The following is a 16223-nucleotide window of genomic DNA, read 5'->3' as shown; positions in this document are numbered from 1 at the left end:
AAACGAAAATTAACTTTCAAGAATGTTGCTGAAAAGACCAAGCTACACTCAGGCAAAATAGGATTAGTGAAAATCATAAGGCAAATCTTATGATGCATCAAAAATCACCAAAATCGCCGTTTCAAATGATGAATATGAAAAGTTATAGTTTTCATACGAACAACTTATGAATTCCACAGTATATGAGAAGTTAAGTTTATCATGGAAATTTTGCACTATGTTCCTAAAAATTTCGTATTAATTTCATAAGGCTTTTTATTGGAATTACAATTTTCGTGATTTCAAAAGGCGGTCTTTTAATTCGCATATGATATTCTTGTGGCTGAAAACCATATGATATCATGAAATTCCATATATGTTTTGCCAGAGTGTAGAGAAGCAAGTTGAGAGAATACTAAGGATCAAATGTAACCCAGGTTTATTTGTGTTGGTAATTTGTATATTTTGTACATTTTATTTGGTACGTAAGTCATAGATCTATGTATTTATATATGCAGTGCAACCAGTTTATCAAAGTGGCTTGAATGATTAAGTTTAAAAACAATCTTTTTTCAATTTTTACGTTTCGTTGAACTGCAAACGACACCTAACGGCTCAACATAAACCGCTGAGCAGACGTAAATTCTTTGCTATTTAAAAATCACTTATTTGCACCGAAGTGCCATGTCTATCCTGACGTGCCGAAAGAGCAAACAAAAAGTCTGATCAGCGGTTTATGTGGAACCGTTAGGTGTCGTTTGCAGTTCAACATAAACTTCTGACGCACTGATGAGCTGAATTCGAAACGTAAAAATTAGAATTAGTCATGTACATTTCAGCACAAAACGGTACACATGAGGTACCAAACCCCTGAATGACTACAATCTTTTTCAGCAATAATTTATTCTCAAACGAACGTTAAGCCTGACTTTTTGGATGAAATATCAATTTTGATCAATTTTTTACCAATGTTAGATGGAAAATTGCTTACATTCTGTTTATTTATTTCGTCAAGCAAATGTAGACTAGCTGTAGCTACATTGCTTCAATGCATTTGTGTTAGATTGCGCTACACAAAATAAACGAAACTAAATATTTTCTGTTAAAAAAGCAGTTTTCCGGATAAATAAATAGTTTTCCGCCAACTTTCCATATCCATTGCCTTTCGCGTGTTAAATTCAAGGTTCTTATTTTGCGGGATGACTAATAGAAGATACGTAAGTCTTTATTTCGAAATTATTTCTGCAAGTGAAAATCCACATAGGAATGTGTTTGTTGCTAATCAAATGTGTTAGTGGAAGTAAAACGATGAGATCTAGACTAAAATTTTCGCTTTTCTTGAGTTGCAATTCTAAGCGGAATGAACTGATTTGTTTATTTTTCAATCATGTGGAAGATTTATTGATACAAATCAGGAAAAAAGCGTAAGAATTTGTTTTTAGGCACACATTGTTGACATTACTCACACGCTTGCGAAGTGTCTTGCTCCTAATGGTGGCGGTTTGTTGGTTGGTCACTACTACAACTATATTTCCGGAGCCGGTGCACACCCGTAAAAATTAAACCATTGATTTTACATCATAAACAACTTATTCACAATTAGATTTATTGGTTACAATACATTTTATTGTATCTTGGCAAGATAGTTTTCATTTCCAACCATTCAATCTAGTGTTTCTACGATTATACAATAGAATTTTATGTACAAGTGGTGTTTCAAACAATATGCAAACTGTACATTTAATTGTTTTCCAAGAAAACAAGTTAAATATATTATCAACGTAATCCAATAATTTATTGTGATGATTCATTTTCAAATATTATGATGAAATCATACATTCCTGCAAGCAGCTGATCGGTGTTGACAAACAAGGGGAAACCAACTAGTAAAAAAACTTTTACCTAACACAAGGGGTGTACAGATAGTAAATAGTTCGCGCAGTACAATATAGGTGGAACTAGTGCATCACGAAAAATTATTTTTATAAGAATTTACTCATAGTGTCTGTTAGTCTGTGCTTCTACTTCATTTCATTCGACAAACCCTTCAAGATATTTTTTCGTTTGGTTAATTAAACGACACTTACTGAATATTTTAATAACTATTTGACAGTTTTCACGGCAATCAATATTTACAGATATTTATTTTCGGTTATTGGAAGATTATTTTACCATACGTACGGCATGGTTTTTACCGTACTCGGCGACTATTCAGATTTACCGTATGAATTGTATATCTGTTTACAGAACTCTGTAATGAAAACTTGCGTATAACTGATCGTCCGGTAAAAATTTGCATAATTGTTGTAAAATGAAGTTCATATACCGAAATATCGGTAATTTCTATTGATTACCAAAATTTTTCGTCAAAAAAATTACCGAACAACGGAATTGAATCTTACTGTGTGACATCTAGAGGCTATTGGCGGTAGTCAGTGGATTTTAAGTCCACTGGACTACAAACGATCGCTAAAGACATATAAAAGAAGAAGCAACTGAATTTGAGGTTTTTAAATTAATGAACATTTTCATCTCATCCCTGCGAACGTTTGCGAATTGTTTGAGGTTATGACACATTATTTTCGTTCTACTTGATTTTCTCTCAGCACGCGTTTTTTTTGATTTACTACCCGCCTACCAGGATCTCGGTCTGATGTAAGAAAGCAAACGGTTTGACAGCGCACACGTAACATGTTCCGCCCCCAGCTCAATCCAACCGAGAGAATACGAGAAAAAATGCGACTTTTCGAGCAAGGTTTGTGCCGCCGCAAAGCACACTTTGTTTTTTTTTCTTTTGTTAGCTCGACTGCTTCATTTGTATTATCAAGATCCTTAAGTGTTATTTTATCTGCGGAAAAAAAACCTTTCGTTCGTAGTTTTTGTTTTTGTATAGAGGATCTCATCCCTGCCTCGTTAGAAAACTGTTGTTAATTCAAATCACACTCAGTTTAATGACTGCCTTGACCGACTGTCTGTAGAAAAAACGCCAATCATCGCCGCTTTGCATCACGTTCGTTTTATTTTTTAGTTTTTGCTATCAAAACACGATCGTCATTCGTCAAATCGGCACCTCGATGCAGTTGCTCATTACCTTATCGATTCGCGCCGAGTAGAGTTGTTTATCCTATTCGAACCTTACCCACGCCACCATGTTCGTGTTCACCACAGTCCGTATTTAGTGGTAGTGCTAGTGTAAAGGCGGCTTGACACGTGAGATCTAATCAAAGCGTGTGTTTTCTGTTTTGTCTCGACAGATGCGAGCTTAGAAGGCTCCGGCCAGCAGCGGAGAAGATACTCGGACCAAACAGAACTGCTAGCAGGTGGTGATTATTTCGAACATCCGAACCCAATGATGCCCCCGATCAACCATTCGGCCACTCCCGGAATCATGACGGACGCCCAGGGGCTCATAGTGCCCAAAAAGCTGATCAATCCCTGTTCGGAATCGATGGACCGACAGAACCTGCACCGGGAACTGATGTTCAATCAGAAAATGTAAGTAGTTTCGATGGGAGGAAAATTGTCAAAAACTTAAACATTAAAAATGTTTTTTTTTGTTCCAGGGGTAAAAGTGTCCTCAACCAGAAAACCGAACTGCAGCGAGCCCTGGAGAAGCAGAAGGAGCGCCAGGTGCTGGCCGCCCAGAATCTCGCCAAACAGCAAGCCCAGGAGAATTCGATCGCCAACGAGCTCGGCCGGGTGATAATGCAGCGGGCGGCCCGGCTTGAGCAGAAGAGTTTGGCAGCGGCGGCCGCCGGTTCCCAGCAGGACCAACCGGACTCGATCAACCCGGAATACCTGAATGCCCGTGCAAAACTGCGAGCCACCACGGCGGTTTACTCGAAATAGGCCGCTCGTTTTCAATCGCCGCCGTGTTGCCGCGTTTTTTTTGTTTCGTATTAGTTGGTTAAGATTGCTTTTAGAAAAAAGAAACAGCAGAGCCCCTCTTCAAGGAATCATTTTAACACTTTCCCGTCATTCCCCCACTCCTCCTGTCCCTATCTCTTCTGAACCCGATTTGTGTTAAATAATTAAGTTTTATACGTTTTAGACAAGTGATAACGACTACAATGATTTCCGTTCTGTGTTTTTTTGTTTTTAAACATTGGAGAGTGGAGAAGCTGCTTTGACTCCGGTTTTACAAATATCTTAGGCAAATGAGGATAGGAACGAGGAGAAAGCAAATCGAAACAGAACAGTTCGAATGTGTACGCTCAAATCGAACGCTGGTAATTTGAGTGAGACACAGAGTTTCGGAAAAGGAAAGGCGACATGCTTTAAGTAGTATTAATGAGTTAAATGTCTAATTCTATTGTGTCTTTAGATAGAATGATCTGTTGGATGTATATTGAGAACGTGTTTTGTAAGTTCTAGTAATACCTTAGTATCGTGTCGTGTATCGCCGGGAAGGATTTCGAGCAAACATTAACTGTAGCAAAATTGTGATAGACGGGACAACAGGAGGCAGTAAACCAAGCAAGCACTCGTTGATGTGGCATCAAATTGAAACCGTCGAAATCCTTCTCTCGTTAGCGTAGTAAGAGAATGAATCTTCCATAATCATTACACACCTATAGTTTAAAACACAAAAATGATCAGCAAACTGCTGCTGCTACCTACCATATTCGATAGAAAAGTTTTAGTTCTGGTTTAGTCTGTAAGCAAATGTGCATAAGAAAATGTTAAACAAAATACACAACAAAATAAATTAAAGTAAAACGTCGGGCCTTTGCAGAAAAACGAGAGCTGAAACAAAACAAAAAACAGAAGGAACGATAGAACTGCTATTTTGCCTACAGAAGAGTGTCACAATCATTCGATTCTCAAACCAACATGACAAGTCTGTTAGAGTTAGAAAATATTTACCCCTCCTCCCTTGATCGATGGCATCCCAAAATTTAGAAGAACACAAAAAAACATCTGTTGCAACGTAGAAAGCAATTCAAGTTAACAAATCACTGTCACCATTTCCTAAAAACACATAAACACAAACATCACCACCTCATCACCACATCCCATCAAATCAAAGTATAGAACGTAATACCGAAAGACTATCGAAAAATCTATCGAGTTTGGCCTTGTTAGTGATTCGTAATTAGATTGAGAACTGACTATTCATATTGACTGTGTCCTGAGCCCCGTTCAACTGCGCCCCACCACCCCACCATTTTATCCATTTGATGAATTTGACGAGGGACGGAAGTATTACATAATCCTTGCAGTTGTTTTGAAACGTAAACAATTACATACTATTTAGAAACAAACAGAAAAAAAGAGTTCGATTCAAATGGTTAATAAAATTTAAGCTTACTATGCAACTCTCAACTACACTGTCCGGATTCGGATTGGATCGCATGGCAACTGCGGACATGCGTGAATTTGCGTCGAAGGGCAGTGCATTTAGTAGCAACCAGTTTATTCAGTGTTAAACAACAAACAGTTTCAGTATATGCTAAGAAGGATATAACCACCTAGGTTAGAGCAAATGTGAAGAGAAAACAGGAAAAAAAAACCGGTAGTGATTGATTGTGGCAAATATATAGGGAAGATAGATTGTATGAGTCATAAGCATACAAAGAGTAAAAAAAAACAAACCAGAACCACTGTGTAGCGTAGATTAGTGACAGTTTTAGTACGTATCCTGCAGTCGAATATATATAGAGAGTAAACAATTATTTTAACTGAATACAAACCACTAGAAGTTGGTAGTTTATTGAAAAGGCTTCGAAATTCCTGACCGGTTTCTACGTTTTAAAGCACTTTCAGTTATCGATCAAGGATTGGCGCAGGTGCCGAATTTGAACGCCTAACGGTATGCAACAGCCAATGACACGCATTCCTTGTGGTTTTTTTTATGGCACCGCTGCACTAAACCGGTGTAGCAATTGATTACAATTGCTCAAAGTATTCGATCAACGAAAGAACAAGAGTTTTTTTTCGCACTACATTAATTGCTTCACTGTGCACGATACTGGTAATATATAAAAGTGAAAATTGCCTTTCTGAATTGCTAAACAAATGCGATAATCTCTGTTACAAACACTCACTCTTGTTCATTTGCTTACTTGTTTTTTTTTATTTAGGGGTAGGGAAAGATCTACGGGAGTTAATTGCTGTCAAACGTCAAAGCCTCCAACAGACATGAAATATCCTCATCTTTTGCATCAACATATCAAATTACTGATTAGACTAAAATTAACTAAAACTAGTTTGACAGCAATCTATTTCTATATCTAATTCATGAAGAAAAATGGTTCTACATGAGAAATATATTAATTAAATGTATTAAACAAATAGAATGGAAACTTAAGGGCTGATGACAGTAAGTTTATTAATATTTTGCCGTTTCAAATCAAATTTCTTTGAAACGGTTATGAGATCGGTTAACGATTTTTGAAATTCAGTTGAGAATATTCTGTGAAATTTTCAGAACGATTGATTGAGTTTACCGCTCGAGTTGTATTTCTTTCTGACTGACGAACTGCTGAAAAAATAAATTCATATTTTTTTCTGTGAAACACAGTCGGTTTCAATGCGTTCGCCATTTTGTCCGCATTAATTTCCTGGTAGCATTCGGAAAAAGCAGAGGAATGAAGAGAAATAAAATCGTCCTCAAAGAGATTTTTGAATTGATTGAATAAACTAATTAAAAAAAAGGCGGGTGGGTAATGTCAGAGACATAACTGGATGTCGTGAATACGAAAACAACTGACATGTTCCTTAACACTTCCGAATATCAATTGTATGAATTATGCACGCATTCCCCTTTTTCACATTTATCGCAAAAACAAAGAAAGCTTCACTTGATTTCGATTACTGTGAATTTCACACAGCGAAAAGTGCACAAATCTAAGCAAACTATTCTTGATTTGCAGTAAACTGAGGATATTTCCCTACGATTTGCAAACAACAAATCCTAATAGTTCTTCAGAAAACTTTTAGAGCCATTAGAACGGCTGATTTTTTATAATGCTCTACAACGTTGCTTTTTCATCCATCGAAATGACTGGCAGCTATGACGTAATCGCTCTTGTCGGAAGCGAAACTAGCTGTGCAGACGACACAAAACACATCTGCTCGCAGTGGCGATATAATCCAAACTGATTGAATTTTTGTTAAGAGATTTCCTTTTATGTGATTTCGTTTGTAGCTTTTTCACTATTGGGCGGTCCTAACGGCTATAAAAATAGCCGCATACAGAATTTTTATGTCGATTATTTCATTTCGGATTTGCATAATTTATTGAAAAAAAACTATCAATATGCTGTAGGGATTCATTTCCAGCATTCACAAGGACCAAATTGAGGAACTCACTGCGATATTCACTACTTTTCGGAACATTTTTCCCGGACGATTTGTTGTACAGCAGCAGATATTTTGTTCTCTTCCTTAGAACGCGTTCTGATTGGCTGGTGTTGACATGGAGCAAATGAGACAGGTTTTTCAATAGTGTACTATTGAAATACTTCAATGCTTTTGCTATACACGTTTAAATTGAAAAATTTCGATTCTATTGGTAGTTAGATTATATAAATCCTTTCACAGATCACTGAGCTATGAGCTTTAAAAATACGAGAAAGGCAAACGCGCCTTATGAATTATCCTCTTTGATACTCGTTTATACCAAACATTTCAGAAAAGTTTAATTTTGAATTATTTGAGACTATGTCACACAACTGATAATTTTATCATAAAATTGTGATCATATTTCCGATGGCATGTAGCAAAAATTATGTTGATTCGTTAGATACAACAAGAGATATTCACGATCAAAAACTTATCACTCTCTCAGAGGGTAAATTTTGAAAAGGCACCCCATAGTAAAGTAAGTCGTATTCACGACAATAGTTTTGCATGTAGAATTTCTACATGAATAGATTCTACTTCTACTTGCCCAAATACCTACGATTTTCCATCAACCTAAGAATTCTAGTAATTGATAGTATACGATTGGAACGCTAATATGTATACATACCAATCGTGAAACGGTGTAATCTTGCTGCATACAGCAAGGCACTTTAAAGTATTTACACCGTTTTGAAAATAAATTTTAGCGCTGGTTGATGTCTTCGCTAAGTTTGGGCGAAACGCATATTAGAAGCGTTACCAGAATTTCACTAGTATCGACTAGTGATTGATAGGTGGCCATAGTATTAATCAATTTCAAATGAATGCGTGCGTGTGCGAGCTGAATTGCCACCCTGTAAGAAATTTAGCACAGGCTCTAGGAAGAATTTAACGTCGTTCAAACGTTGGTCCAATGAACGTGCAATAAAATCGTCCAAAGGGAGGTCGATTCGGGACTTTTGTTTGCCAATTTCGAAACATACGATTGAATCGCGCCCCGTTTGTTTCGTTCAACAAACTCGTCAGTTATTGTTGAGCCATTTTTAGTGTTAGGAGTTCAATAAGCTCCGTTGAACAGCTTATACTGGAAAATTTTGGAAGTTTTTAACTACCTATTTTGTTAAATTACACTACCTGTAGAATACTTCTACATCGGGTAGAATAACAACATATAGGTATTTTATTTTATATGAAGGAAACAGGTACATGTTGAATTAAAGCGATGTTTGACGTCTTTGCTAGGTTTAGAGCTGAAAGACATTGTAGAAGTATTACGAGAATAGCACTAGTATTGACTAGTGACTGATAGGTGGCCGTAGTAACTAAATCCACTTGAAATGGCTGCGTACGGGAATGAATAAAATTACTACCCAGTAAGAAATTTATCACATGGGTTATTGAATCGATTTATCTAACATCGATACGGAATTGACCGAGAGGGTTCAGAATTTGTAAAATAGCTCAGAAAACAATGACTAATTTCATGTTTACCTTATTTTTCATCAAATAAATATGTATAGAATTCGCTCAAACTTTAGAACATTTGTGTGTGTGTGTTGTCAGCAGAGAGATCGACATATTAGAAATGACTGGATCGATTTTGATCAAACTAGTCGCAAATGAAAGGTCTCCTAGTCAGCCTGAATCTGTTACAATTGTCCTTGTAAACGAAATATGTTTTGAGGCTTAGATTTCACAAGGTAATAACTATTACACCCATACACCATTCGAATCAGTTCGTCGAGATCAGAAAATGTGTGTTTGACAAACAATTTCACTCATTTTTTTTAATAGATGGCTGAACCGATTTCCCCCATCTAAACTTTAAATGAAACGTCACATACATACAATTTTTTTGTTTTTAAAACAGATCCGACCTACATTTCAGGAGATACAGGATGTAAAAATGTCAAATTCACAAAAATTAATGGAGTTTGCAGATTTTGATAGTCGTTGATCAAATAAACATAATTCAGTTTTACCGGTAAATCCCGGAAGGTACCCAAATATTGTATTTGGAACGCACTACGGTTTATCAAAGAAGACTACATTGATTTTCAAAAATTTCATCCGATTGCATTTGTTCAGAATCCTTTAGAGACCGTTCATAAACCATAAACATAATTCTTACTCCATGGCATCAGAAATATGACTAGCAATTTATGATTGAATGCTCAACAGTGTGAGTTAACCATAAATAACTGAAAAATTTCATTTCAGTAAACCTTGGTCGAAAATCGATCATTTCTTCTTGTGTGTTAGACCGGTCTGAACGCCGTAGTGAGAGAATTCCATCAACTGCAACAACAACAGACCATCTGCGTGGTATGAAGCCTTATATGGATACAATTCTGGAACTGAATTTTGAAACTGATTTCGGAAGCTCACTTTAGGTTAAGAATATAGTTTTCGAATTCAGTTTTAGAATTCAGTTCCGGAATACAGATTCAAAAATTAATACTAAGACTCTGGAACTGAATCCTAGTTCTAGATTCTGGAACTATATTTTTGGAGCTGGTTTTTTGAATGGATTTTGGAACTGAATTTAGTGCCTTTAAATAAGTTTGGAATTCGTATACAAAATTCTGATCCAGGAACTCAACTTCAAAAATCTGGAAAAAAATCAAGGTATAAATACTAGATTCTGATTCTGGAACAAAATTTCAAATCTGAACTTTAACCAAAATTTGTGGAATTGATTTCTGAACCATAATTTGACTCTCGAATTCAGTTTCAAAATTTTGCTCTTTAATTCAGTTTCAGAGTTCATTTTCAAAATTCAGATATTCAGAGTTCAAAGACTGCTTGTTGGAGTTAAATTCGGAACTTGGGTTCTGGACCTGAATTCAGTTCTTTGATTCAGGGTCGAAATTCAAGTTCAGTGTTCAATTCAGAGGTGGAAATAAGCCCATTTTGCGCATGAATATGTGAATCAAGATTTCGATTGTGATTCAAAAAACCAAACACCGCGAATTAAAAAATTGGATAACAAAACTAAATTTGCGATTATGTTTCAAATTGTGGAAATGAAATTGAAGACCTTTCTAGATTTTAAGTAAAACCTGAATTTATCTTATCAAAAATCATTCGTTTCAAAATTCATTACAATATCTACAATAAATATGTGGTATGAAAAGAAAATACTGACTATTTTTATTTGCTGTGAATCAAAAAAATTGCTTATTTCCACCCCTGCACAGTGGTTCAAAAGCGCAATTTTACGCTCTTAATTGATAACTCATAGAAACGTGGTTTTTGAGGTACAGTATCTTCAGCAAAGTTGCTCAGAATGATAGACGCCATCTTTCGGTTAAGTTTATTTATTTGATTAATCCCCCTAAAAGTGAGATAAAAATAATATTTTAGTTCAGAGCCAACATAGAGGCTAAGTTATTTCGACAAAGTTGTTCAGAAAGTTATTTCAAACAAATTTGCTGAAGGTACTATTCCCGTAACTTGAGTGTAATGCATGATATATAATGTATTTTCTGAAAACTGTGTTCTAAAACCAGTTTTTGTAAGGAAACACATATATTTTCAATTTATATGAGTTTTCATGTTATACAAAGTATTTCATCATTGAAAACTACACAACTTTCTCAAACATACTATGCTGCTATCATTTCAGTTTAATGAAATAGAACGATTTTTCATGTTATTTTTTCACAAAATTTCAACTTGCTATCATCAAAAGGTGCAGATGAGACTACTTACATATTAAACTACTTCAAAAGAGCTTTTATATCGTCATTGACAATTGCAATTATAAGGTTCACTTCATATCATATCATATTTCAGTATATATTCGTTGCCATGGTAACTCTAACAATAAATTATTTTTATGGACATCGAAGTCTACATATAGAATAGTTTAGTAATCATTACTGACGTTTTTTGAAAGTGAGATAAGAGCTACTAAACTGTTCAATTTATAGACTTCAATGTGCAAAAAAAATCATATTTTGTGGCAAGTACCATAGTAATGAATATATACTGCAATTTGATCTGATATGAAGTGAACCTTATCATTGCCAATGCCAAGGGCAAGGATATTTGAGAAGAACATATCTCGCCTGCAGACAATCGCAGACGAGTAATACTGCCACGATATAAAAGCTCTTTTGAAGTAGTTTAATATGTAAGTAGTCTCATCTGCACCTTTCTGCGCCTTTTGATGATAGACAAGTTGAAATTTTGTGAAAAAAAACATGAAAAATCGTTCTATTTCATTAAACTGAAATGATAGCAGCATAGTTTGTTTGAGAAAGTTGTGTAGTTTTCAATGATGAAATACTTTGTATAACATGAAAACTCATATAAATTGAAAATATATGTGTTTCCTTACAAAAACTGGTTTTAGAACACCCTTTTCAGAAAATACATTATATATCATGCATTACACTCAAGTTACGAGAATAGTACCTTAAGCAATTTTGTTTGAAATAACTTTCTGAACAACTTTGTCGAAATAACTTAGCCTCTATGTTGGCTCTGAACTAAAATAATATTTTTATCTCACTTTTAGGGGGATTAATCAAATAAATATAATTAACCGAAAGATTTTTTTTTCATGAATACGTTTATTTCTTAAGGCAGTTTACATAAGTTTTTCTTCGCCGTAGCATCACTTTTACATAAAATTCTTATCCTAATTTAATTCTAACATAGTCACAACGTTTTGAATTTATTAAAACATATTCTCTTATAACTTAAATATCATCTTAGGTAACTCGTCATTAATTATGAAATCTACTCGGAAATATTATTTGAACCAAACGATTAACTTCTATAAATTATAAAATAAGCTGTTATTTTCAGACATTTTGTTGATAATTTCATAAACTGTTTCGAGTTTGTTTGTATCATTACATAATTTTTATTCTAATTTAGCTATTGGTTGAACTCATGGACGCAGCTGGGATCAGAACTAAGTCTCAAAAGAGGCCTTTATTAAATTGAAACTCCAATTTTCTTTATGAAATGATAAATAAGTTTCATGTATGAAAGGTTACGACAAGCAAGAATGTCTCGAACTGGGATATTGGATAGTCTACCTTGGGTACGCAAAGAATTTATTAGTTGAGATCTGACATCACGATACTCCACGCATGTCCAAACGACATGATCAATATCCCGATAACCTTCTCCGCAAGCACAATGATTAGTCTCGGAGAGCCCAATTCGAAGGAGATGTGCATCTAACGTGTAGTGATTGGACATGAGTCTGGACATCACACGAATGAAATCCCTACTCACATCCAGTCCCCTGAATCATGCCTTTGTCGATATTTTCGGAATAATTGAGTGCATCCACCGACCCAGATCATCTTTATCCCAAGAAGCTTGCCAGCTGGCAAGTGTTCTTTGGCGAGACGAGCTATAGAATTCGTTGAAAGCAATCGGTCTCTCATAAATTTCACCCTCAATAGCACCACGTTTGGCTAAAATATCGGCTCTTTCATTGCCAGGAATGGAGCAATGAGCCGGGACCCAGACTATAGTGATTAGATAATTATTGTTCAATATGTCGTTCAAGCACTGTTTTATTTTGCCCAGGAAAAACGGTTCAGTCTTGCCAGTCATGTTTGAGCGAATGGCTTCAATTGCACTCAGACTATCTGTGAAGAGGAAACAATGGTTTGGAGATAATGTGACGATTACACTCAAACTATAATGAACTGCTGCTAACTCTGCTATATAAACAGATGCAGGTTCTTGAAGCTTAAATGAGATCGAAACATTATTGTTGAATATACCAAACCCAGTAGCCTCTTCAATTCGTGATCCGTCCGTGTAAAATATTTTCTCATAGTCAATATGCCTGAACTTACTTGTAAATATTTTTGGGATTTCCATCGAGCGTAGGTGTTCCGGGATTCCACGCACTTCGCGCTGCATGGATGTGTCGAAAAATAAAGTTGAGTCAGGGACATTTAGGAGGCTGACACGGATAGGAATATATCTTGAGGGTTGATTTCCTGTGACATATGGTTAAAATATACTGTCATGAATTTTGTTTGAGATCGAAGCTCGACTAGTCGTTCGAAATTATTAATTACCATGGGATTCAGCATTAACCGAAAGTTGGCGTCTATCATTCTGAGCAACTTTACTGAAGATACTGTACCTCAAAAACCACGTTCCTATAGCGCTTTTGAACCACTGTGCCCTGGTTCAATTCTATAACTAAATTCGAAAAATGAGCTAGGATTCTAGAACGAGATTTATTAAATAAATGCTAGATTTTATATGCATTAAGCATTATTTATCATCGGAAATGTGAACGAAGCATGCCAGTTTTATTCGTATTCATTCCAGTTATGTTTCTGATATTACCATCCGTCTTTTAAAGATTTCTTTGCAATTCGAGTGTTGCAGAAAATGTTTGACAAAAGAAAACTTAGAATGCAACATCGGGTGCCTTGGGTCACAGAACAGTAGACAGCTTTGGTCCACTGCTCATAAACATAAACCCTCAATATCTAGACAATCAGTAAAAACGGTAAGTGACTGTATTGCGTCAAGTGTAGAAATCAATTTCGCTCCAAATAAAGATTTTTTTTATTTCTTCTTGCATGACATTATACACCATATTACTATTACGATATTACTTCTAATAAAAAATAATAATTTGTGAGCAATAACCACCCTCGTCATTTTTCTCTTTACAAGGAACAGTATTATTCAGTTTTATCGATTGAAACAATTATAAATTCAATTATTATGAAGGGTACCTTGGGCCTTACAAACAACAAATTTTCAAGTTCAATTTTTATGCATAAATTACAAAATATTTTTTTTTTATAAAACATCACAATGAAGGCAAACTCCAGAATGTGCAATTTTTAAATATCCTTTAAAAGCAAAGTCCTGACATTACATTCCTTTTGTGGAATTTGGCCTTTCTGTTTCAACAGACTTCGCAGCCGATTCTTAGTGTACAGAATCATTGCATTGCTATTACTATGGATCCTACTGACACTAAGAATCCTTCCAGGTCGGGGCTCGAACATACGACAACTGGCTTGTAAGACCAGCGTCCTATGCATTGAACCGCCAACCCGGGACTTAAATATCCTTTACTAAAAGCAAATTCAGCAGCTGGAAGTTTTATATGAGCAATCTATAATAGAGCAAAAACTGGAACAAACGTATCCCCAGCAAGCCGTTCTAGTTTTATTTATACGACCAGTTCTTCTGTCAAATTCAAAACTGGTCTACGATGCCATTCTATTTTTTGTATATTTGAAACACGAGTAATGTACGATTCAGACGATCTGGCTTCTTCCGTCACCGTCACCGGAACGTCAGCCTGCGTCAAAATTAGTCAAAAGAGTTTTCCCTTTGCGCATTCACACGATCCAGAAGATATCCGAAAGGTCAACGTCCGTCAACGGCATGCTCCGTCAAAATTTCTCCAAAAGAATATTTCTGTACAAAATGTTCATTACGACTTAAGTAACAAAAGTAAACAAACCGAGATTTTTATTGCATTTTGTTAGGAATGTCCTAATACACGCACTACCCGAACACCGTTTCTCAATTCACTATAGATTCACTAAAAAATCTGTCAACACATTTGACGTATGTCGAAATCAATGAAAAATAATCATTAATGCTACTTACGTCAATTGGCAATGTTTTGACCAATGTACCAAAGCATAAACCAAAGTGTATGCGCGGACATACGACAAAATAGTTTTCCACGAAAATGCCGATCTAGTGTGATATTATGAAAGTGCGACTTACTGTAGAATTGGAGATATTTAATGGGATCGAGTTGCTACTAAGCTTGTTGAAAAATACGCTGATTAATTTGGAAAGAAACAGATTTGTTTCCAATCGTAGAAACCGTTATGAATCTTCGTCAAACAAAAGCGAAAATTATCTAAACACACTAAAAACGAGTCGACTGTCATTTTTCCACTTGATATGCAAAACTAGCTCTTACTAATGTTTTCGAGCAAAACTGGCTTTCACACAAGTGCGAGTAACAAAACGACGAATGAACACTGTGACTTTCGCAAAACGACGTAACTAACAGAAGCAAAACGACTTATGTGTCAAGTCAACCAGGAAAAAACGACCTATCATACTGTCCAATGTACATGATCAAATTACAAAACGACATAAGTGTCGTTTTTGCCTAAAAGTTATCTTTGTAGTTGAAAATTGTGAATTAGTCACTATGATACGTTGCACGCATACAAATTGGACGATTTAGTAAAGAGATGAAGTTGTTTCAATTACTCATTTTTAAATAGGATTTAAAATTGAGCGATTATTTTTCAACATCGCTTTTCTCGGTTCAGCTGAAATGTTACATACGTCGTTTTGAACCTTTTATGCAGATTTGACGGACTGTGATAACCGCACACATGCAGGATTCATATGATTACGGTATTGAGCCGACGTTTGTTATGTATGGATTAGGTGTCAAGATCCCACTCTTAAACGAAATATACCAATTATAAGTAATTAAACTTATCAGTAGATTTGCAAAGTACGTTACGTTGTTGAGTGGAACAGATTGTTTTATTTTTTCCTCTTTCTAGTTAATTTTGAAAGTGATTTATTCGATTAAAAGGTAGGAAAACAACAGATCGATTGGCTTCAGAAGCTCCCAGATTTTGTATTAGTGGAATACAATTGTGCGAAACTAAGTTCTTCAAATTCTGCGTGTAAGAAAATGACATCACGGACACGGATATGAAACCGAATCGTGTGAATCAGAATGACGGTGACACTACACTTACTTCTTTGAGACTGGCAGATTTCATCGGATATTTACTGTAACCAAACGATTCAGATGCACTACGAATAGCAGATAATCGCAAACTACTACTTTTTTCGAGGATTTAAGCTATACTACTAGTCAGCTCCGTAACGATTTGCGG

General features: G+C 35.6%; 1 protein-coding gene across 7 annotated transcripts in view; it reads left to right on the top strand.

Annotated features, from left to right (window-relative positions):
- LOC131425576 (protein FAM107B) overlaps positions 1 to 5671 on the top strand; it is a 138486-nt gene extending 132815 nt beyond the window's left edge. For 5 of the 7 annotated variants that reach the window (XM_058587570.1, XM_058587567.1, XM_058587569.1 and 2 more), the window contains 3 exons: positions 2586 to 2734; positions 3234 to 3474; positions 3543 to 5671. In XM_058587570.1, the coding sequence (XP_058443553.1) occupies positions 2671 to 2734; positions 3234 to 3474; positions 3543 to 3828 (591 nt within the window). In that variant the 5' untranslated portion in view covers positions 2586 to 2670 and the 3' untranslated portion in view covers positions 3829 to 5671. The remainder of the gene's footprint in view (positions 1 to 2585; positions 2735 to 3233; positions 3475 to 3542) is intronic. The other 2 variants (XM_058587568.1, XM_058587574.1) reach the window with 2 other exon arrangements.
- Positions 5672 to 16223: the final 10552 nt, after the last annotated feature.

This window comes from Malaya genurostris, chromosome 1 (assembly GCF_030247185.1).
Source record: "Malaya genurostris strain Urasoe2022 chromosome 1, Malgen_1.1, whole genome shotgun sequence".
In the NCBI taxonomy this organism is placed as follows: domain Eukaryota; kingdom Metazoa; phylum Arthropoda; class Insecta; order Diptera; family Culicidae; genus Malaya; species Malaya genurostris.
This window is presented reverse-complemented; position numbering and strand designations above follow the sequence as displayed.